General features: G+C 37.1%; 1 protein-coding gene across 1 annotated transcript in view; it reads right to left on the bottom strand.

Moving 5' to 3' along the window:
- Positions 1 to 8,007, bottom strand: part of RAB31 (RAB31, member RAS oncogene family) — a gene marked incomplete at its 5' end in the record, with an annotated part of 257,384 nt that overhangs the window by 101,912 nt on the left and 147,465 nt on the right. The window contains 2 exons of the mRNA XM_006876234.1: positions 605 to 711; positions 2,300 to 2,371. Of these exons, the coding sequence (XP_006876296.1) occupies positions 605 to 711; positions 2,300 to 2,371 (179 nt within the window). The remainder of the gene's footprint in view (positions 1 to 604; positions 712 to 2,299; positions 2,372 to 8,007) is intronic.

Raw genomic sequence — 8,007 nt, 5'->3', positions numbered from 1 at the left:
TTAAAAGCTAAAGTGAATAGAGAGAAATACTGTTAACTGATGGTACATGGTGGGGATTATAATCATTGTAATGAAACAAGGTGTATGATTTGTTCAATGTAAATCTGACGATCTGCCCTATAAATGTTCACTCAATCCAAAATAAAAACCTTATAATGAAAAAATGTTTTAAAGAGATTTCAGTAGAGGAAAAAAAAAGTGCATGGAAAAATGGAATTTTCCCACAAATAGATGTTAAAATCTAGAACCCAAACAGGAATATTTCTGGGAAAATGTTAAGAATTATAAATTTCCTCACCATATGAAAGTGTTATTAAAACAGTGATACTAGTAATATGATAATAAGTATGGGAAATGCAACAATAAAATAATCTTTCCTATAACTCTGTTATGATTTGATTTTAATATTCATCACTATTAGATCGGTACTTTGCATTTCCTTATAATTTTCCCTTAATTCTGCTTTGGGTAAATAAATGCCATAGTAACTAGTGAATGGTTATCTCTTAAATGATCACAATGAAAGCAGACTTAATAACATAAGCATAATAACTTTTTATATATAGACTTTAAGGATGTGAAAATTTTGAAAAGCACATCTTACCTAATATCTGAGAGATCACATTTGTTTCCAGCGATAGCCATTACAATGTTTTCTGGACCATGTTCTTTTAGCTCCTTAACCCATTTCTTCAAAGTATGAAATGAATCCTATATCAAAAATGTAAATGAATTATTGGAAAGACTAGTCAGTGTAATATTTATTTACTTATTAATTAATTAATAAAGAAGCACAAAATCAATACAAATTAATGGCGAAGTAGATTTCAGGAGATTCATTTAGGATAACTGTCTTGTCACAAAATGTAATATTTGCTAAGTCACACGTCACCAAGTGTTGCCACTGAGTTGCTGCTGACTCATGGTGACACTATAGGGCAGAGTAGAACTGTTCTACACAGTTTCTAAGGTTGTACATCTTTACAGAAGCAGACTTATACATCTTTCTCCCTTGGGACAGCTAGTGGGTTTGAACTGTCAACCTTTCAGTTATCAGTCAAATGGCATTACTCTACCAGGTGTCCCAAGTCATACTTCAATAACCTATAAAGTTTCCTTTTCTAATATTATAACTTGAGGAAGTTAAGATGATTGTATCACTTGTTATTGAGTGCCACTGAGTTAATAGCGACCCTGTATAGGATTTCTGAGGCTTTTTAAAATTTTACAAAAGCAGAAAGAATTATCTTTCTCCCCACAGAGCAGTTGGTGAGTTCAAACCACTGACCCTGTGGTTCGCAACGCAGTGCTTATTCTATGGAGCCACTGCACATCCCATCATATTAGTAGTTAATTTAAAATTATAGCCTCGACTCCACAGCTATAAAGACTAAGAGAACATCTCTGTTTACAGGAAAGAAAACACACACATACACACACACTTTTGAGCTCTGTTTTCCTTTCTTCCCTTTACTCAGAAACTTCCTTCCAGAAACAGGCCAAAATATATACTACATTTAAGTAGAAATGGTCAGAAATTCATGCATGGTAATATTAATGAGTCATTAAACTAATAATCCTATTCATTGAGTCAGAAATCCCTAGCAAAAAGTTAATCCAACAATTAAAGTGGTATTGTTGGTAAATGCCAACAAGTCAGGTCCAACTCAAAGTGACCCTGTATCAGGTTTCCAAGGAGCAGCTGGTAAATTTGAACTGCTAACCTGCTGCTATTAGTCCAGTGCTTATTCTACAGGGCCACATGAATGGAGGGAAAAATCTCAGCAAATCACTGCAGTTATTTGTTGATAGTTACACTAGAGTCTCAATTGATAACCTAAAAATGTATTCATTCATATAATATGTACACAAATACTTATATCATATCTATCTATCTACATAAAAACATTACATTTGGCATTTTAAGTATGATGATTGAAACACTAATCAAAAATAAATATTTTATCATTATACATCATGCAAAAGTTAAAACTGATTTTGATTTTCTTAAAAAGCTAATATTCTTGGGAACAGTACTAGAAGAAATGTCCTTGCCTCTACAAATGGTCACTTTAAAAAGTAAATCACCATTGTTGTTTATTTATTTTAGCATATAATTCTGAACTGCTTCATTACAAATAGATGAAATAAACATAATATATAGTGTTCACTATGCCTAACCACTGTACTATTAAGACCTCATTCCAAGTTACTGGCAAGAATAGCACTGAAGTCTGCTTTGGTTCTTCTATCACAGAATCATGATAAATGTCATCGAACAGTAAAGGGGCTTTCTTACCTGTTTGGTAATATCATATACAATAACAGCTGCAGCAGAGCCTCGATAGTACATTGGAGCCAATGAATGAAACTGTTTATAAAAACAAGGATGAGTGTTGAAGACAAAGTAAACATACTTTCTGCAATCTCAAGTTAAATATACAATTTTTTTTAGCTCACAATATCTCATTAAAACCTCTACATTCCCCTATTATTTTTCCAGGGTTTATATGAAAAAATACTTTTTTTTTTTTCTTCCCAACTGTGCACATGTAGACCATGAAATTTACTCTTGGACAAAAGCTAAAATAAGTTTTATTTTAAATGCTGACATTGAGTGGATTTTCTTTTCTCTGCTGCTTATCAGTTCTGTAATAAGACTGACCCAGAGTAATCTCATTAGGATTACAGAGCAGAAAGAAAGATGTATGGTAAAGGAGGAAACTAGGGAACTGGCAAAGATCATAATGCCCTACTGAGCCAGAAATGGGGATACTGTGCCAAAGGTAGCCTTAGCAAGCACAGACCCTGGGTCTGAATGGCCACCATCTCTCTAAGACATGATTTTCAAGCTAAGATCCCAGATGCCAGATGCCAGATGTACTTCATCCCAAATGTTAACAAAGCAGTGTCATCATCACTAGAATAATTTATCTCCAAACAAGATATTCAGGGAATACGTACTTTGTATATTTTGGAAAAGAGTTCTGGTTTACTTTGCAACCTTTTTGTTTTAATTAAAAAATATCTTCGAGGGGTTTTGAAAGTCAATCAGCTCAACAGAAAAATGGACAAAGGATATATACAGATCAGTAACACAATAAAAAGTATACATTTTTATTTTAATATTTCAAAATAAATATTTAAAAACATGTTCAATTATAATAGAAGAAATGAAAGTAAAACTGATAAGGTACTTTTTAATTTATTAAATATTTTTAGAATTTTACAGTATACAGTGTTGGTTTGGAGCTAGGATTGTATTCTGATAGCATTGTTGAAAGTTACGGTCAGTAAAAATACCAAAAGTTGAAATATGCATACCTCTTGAGCCAAAAATTCTATTTCTAGTTATATATACTGATGGTCATCATACACACAAGGACATTCATCCTAACATATATGGGGACAAAAATTTGAAAACAACTTCAAGGTTTGTCATAGGAAACTGTATATATATATATATATAGATAGATAGATAGATAGATAGATAGATAGATAGATAGATAGATAGATAGATAGTGGTTTTGTGCTGTGGAGTCAGTTCCGACTCATAGTGACCCTGCAGAGGGTTTCTGAGGCTGTAAATCTTTAAGGGAGCAGAAAGACTCATCTTTCTCCCATGGAACAGCTAGTAGTTTTGAACGGCTGACTTTGAGTTTTGCAGCCCGATTCATAACCACTACACTACCAGAGCGCTCTCTCTCACGCTCTCTCTCTCTCTCTCTCTCTCTCTCTCTCTCTCTCTCTATATATATATATATATATATATATATAAAAACCGGAATACAAATGAAAAGGATTTTGATTGATATGTGCAATAGTCTTTGACATACTGTTAGATGAAAAACTAGTTTCCAAGCAGTATAGTTGTTGTTTAGTGGAATCGATTCTGACTCATGAAACCTTGTATAGGGTGGTTTCCAAGGAACTGCTGGTGGGTTTGAATCACCGATGTTGAGGTTAGCAGTTCATTGCTTATCCTACAGTGCCACATCACCATTCCAGTTGTTGCTAAATGTCGTCAAATTGGTTTCAACTTATAGTGATCCTATATAGGCTTTCTGAGGAGTGGCTAGTGATTACAGTTAGCAATCCAGTGCTTTGGGTAGCAGTCCAGTGCTTATCCAACAATGCCACAACAGAACTCCAGATGTGTAGTAGTTTAATCATAATTTAGGGTAAAATGTGTGTTGTGCAGATATAGAATAATGTTCTTCAAAATGTTAATGGTGGGATGGCTAATAATATTTACATTTTCCTTATAAGAGTTTACAATGCATAAATCTTTACAATTAATTTTTACATAAAATTGCTTATTTTAAAAAAGAAGTTATTTATTGGTGAGTAGGAGAGGGAGCAGGAAAAGATGTGGCAATCTGCTTCTGTTAAGATTGTTGTTGTTCAGAGTAAAGATGAAGGTAGCAGAAGACACAGGGAGAAGTGCAAGAGTTATAGTAAACAGAGGTAAATACTGTTAACTGATGTTACATGAAGAGGGTTGGAATCAAGAAAAGTATATGAATTGCTTAGTGTAAAACTGATGATCTGCTTTGTAAATCTTCACTCAATACACAGTAAAAAGTTAACAACAAAAAAAAAGATTGTTGTTCTTGTTATGTGCTATCCAGTCAGTTTCTACTCACAGCAACCCTATGTACATCAGACTAAAGCAATGCCCAGTCCTGAACCATATTCATAATTGTTGTCATGTCTGAGTTCATTGTTGCAGCCACTGTGTCAATCCAATTCATTGAGGCTCTTCCTCTTTTTCACCGACTCCCCTACTTTACTAAGCATGATGTCCTCTTTTAGGGACAGACCCCTTCTCATAACATGTACAAAGTAAGAAAGATTAAGTTTTGTTTTGCCATACTGGTTTCCAAGGAGCATTCTGGATGCACAGATTTGTTAGCAGTCTGGCAGTTCATGTTATTTTCAGTATTCTTTACTAATATCATAATTCAAAGGCACAAATTATTTTTTAGTCTTTCTTATTCATTGTCCAACTTTCAAATGTGTATGATGCAATTCAAAACACCATGTTTTGTGTCAGGTAAACCCTAATCTTCAAAGTGACATCTTAGCTCTTTAAAACTTTGAAGAGGTTTTTTTGCAGCAGGTTTGCCTAATGCAATCCTCATTTGATTTCTTGATTGCTACTTCTATGAGTGTTAATTGTAGAATCAAGTAAAATGAAATAATTGAAAACTTCAATCTTTATTTATTGGTCTAGTTGAGAAGATTTTCGTTTTCTTTACACTGAGGTGCACTCCATCAATACGTATTTCAAATCTCTCTGCTTCCAGTAAGTATCATCTGCACATCAAGTTTGTATCATCTGCACATCACTGGTTGTTAAGGAGTCTTCTTCCAATCCAGATGCTACATTCTTGAATAAGTATTGTGAAAGGATGCACCCCGATGTACAATTTTTTTCTGATTTTAAGTTACTCAGCTTTCCCGTCTTCTGTTAGAAAACTGCCTGTTGGTACAGGTTTTGCAATAAAGTGTTCTGAAATGCCCATCGTTCACAATATTGTCCATAATTTGCTATGATCCAGACAGTCAAATGCCTTTGCATAGCCAATATAACACATGTAAATATCTTTCTGATGTTTTCTACTTTTAAACAATATCCATCTGACAAGAACAATGATGTCCCTCAATTCACACCTTCTTCAGAATCCAGTTTGAAATTCTGGCTGTTTCCTTTTGATGTATTGCTATGATGGCTTTTAAATTATCTTCAGCAAAATTTTATTTGCAGACTCCAGATGGGAGCTAGGCAGATGACTACACATACCCTCTATAAGAAAGATGAAAGAGATAAAACAGGGACAGATGAAAATTCTGGCACTCTGAACTTCAGAACAAAGTTAGAGAGGTGGATGGAATGCTTGCTGGGCAGAGTGGCCAAGCCACAGATGGCAAGAGAAGGAGACAGACATGGCTTGACAACTTTGTGTGCAGCTTTGGCAGCAGAGGGAGGCCTGCAGAGCAGATTCACATGAGAAATAGAAAAGGTACGATTTCTTTTTTTCTCTCTACACTCCCCTGTTGACCAGAAGTGTGGCTAGTTCCTACCCTCACCCACCAACAGCTAGACCCCGTTTTCCAGGAGTTTGGACCCAGTGTGATGGGGGGCCAACTATACCACTTTGATGTGCTGCTTTGGTGCCTGGATTCAGGTGACCTCAGCTCCAGATCTACAAAACCTGCAGAGCCACAAGACCAGCATTTAACCAGTCACTCTGCCCTTAGCTTCCCTGTGGTGTTAACAGACATTGGGATCAGCTCCATCAAGGGTCCCCATGAACTAGTTCCAGGTTGAGTGCCCTGAACATAGATAACACTAAAGCCAAGAGGAACTCCACCTAGGGCCAGGAACTTTGTTATCACATCCCTTCTACAACTACCTCATGAACAACTTTAATTGCAGGAGCTCCCAGCAATTTCTTCCCTCTGGATCTAAGAACTGTATTTAAAAAAAAACAAATACAACAATCCCACAATGCCCTGGAACAAACAGACAAATTTAGCTGGCATGTAGAAACAAAAGAGAATGGTTCAAACAAATGATCAAGATACAGAGTCAGAAAATGATTCTGAGGAAGAAAAAGGTAATCAAACTAACTGAAAAAGAATGCTAATTAGGTATTTTCAAAGGATCGCTATGATGATCGAGGAAAGCAAGAACACAACAAACACTTTAGAAGAATTCCAGAAAAACACTACAAGAATAAACAGACAAAATAAATGCAAAATTTGAAACAATAAAAAACCTGCAACTAGAAAACCAGAAGATTAATATTAAGGCCTCAGAAATGGATAATACATTGAAGGGCAAAGGAATAGCTGCAAAGCAAAAGAAACCTAAATTAGTGAGCTTGAAGATAAGTCTCTCAATACTAGTATGCTAGAGAAATAATCAGAAAAAAGAATGAAAAAATCCAAAGAAAGCCTAAGAGTTATATGTTGTTGTTGTTATTAAGTACTGTGGAGTCAGTCCCGACTCATAGAGACCCTGTACAGGGTTTCTGAGGCTGTAAATCTTTATGGGAGCAGAAGGCCTCATCTTTCTCCTGAGGAAAAACTGGTAGTTTCGAACTGCTGACCTTGTGGTTCACAGCCCAATTCATAACCACTATGCTACTAGAGCTCCTTAAGAGTTATGTGGGACTTCTGGTTTGCCATAGTGACCCCATGGCACAGGTGACAGGGGTTCTGGGTTCAGGGGAGGGGGAAATCACGAAAGAAACCTTCCGGTGTCGAACCTGCACCCTTGTTGTTGTTGTTAAGTGCTGTCGAGTCGGTTCCGATCCATAGCGACCTTGTACAGGGTTTCCGAAGGTGTAAATCACTACAGGAGTAGAAAGCCTCGTCTTTCTCCCACACCCTTACAGCCACCATAAGTCTCAGTACTTCAAAATCTTAAACTCGCTTTTTAAAAAAATCACGGTACTGAGGAATTACTGGCTTTTTAAACTTTCACCTGCTGCTGCGTGCAGCGACAACCCCAACTCCTGTAGAGCTTGGGGGTCGGGCTGGAACCAGCTCATGCCAAAAGCGGCCCTTCCAGTAACTGGGAGCCTTGTACAGAAGGAGCCACTGGAGACAAGGGGAAGAGAAGGAGAGGGACCTCTGCTATAGCATGTAATTTCAGCACTTGCAGTGGGCAGAAAAAAATCAATTAACACAGGACACAGAGAAGAGAAAGAAAAAAAAAAACAAAAACAAAAAAACGGCGACTGTCTGACATCATCAGGCACAGAATGTATCCACTCACCCGAGCGGCCTCTACCCCGCCCAATTGAACCGCACTCACCTACCCCATTACCCCCTCAATCCCCATGCCCCTGCCATCCCTGATCCCGAACAAACTGGACCGTGAGCACCCACCGGAGCGTGCCCTAACTTTAGGAACACGCACCCGCACCCCGCTGACCCCACCCACACGCCATAACAAGCGAGAGCCACACACAGGCCGCCTGAACACCCCCCCCC

Source organism: Chrysochloris asiatica, unplaced genomic scaffold (genome assembly GCF_000296735.1).
Source record: "Chrysochloris asiatica unplaced genomic scaffold, ChrAsi1.0 scaffold00368, whole genome shotgun sequence".
Taxonomy (NCBI): domain Eukaryota; kingdom Metazoa; phylum Chordata; class Mammalia; order Afrosoricida; family Chrysochloridae; genus Chrysochloris; species Chrysochloris asiatica.
The sequence above is the reverse complement of the archived record's forward strand: the minus strand, read 5'-3'. Positions and strand labels throughout refer to the sequence as shown.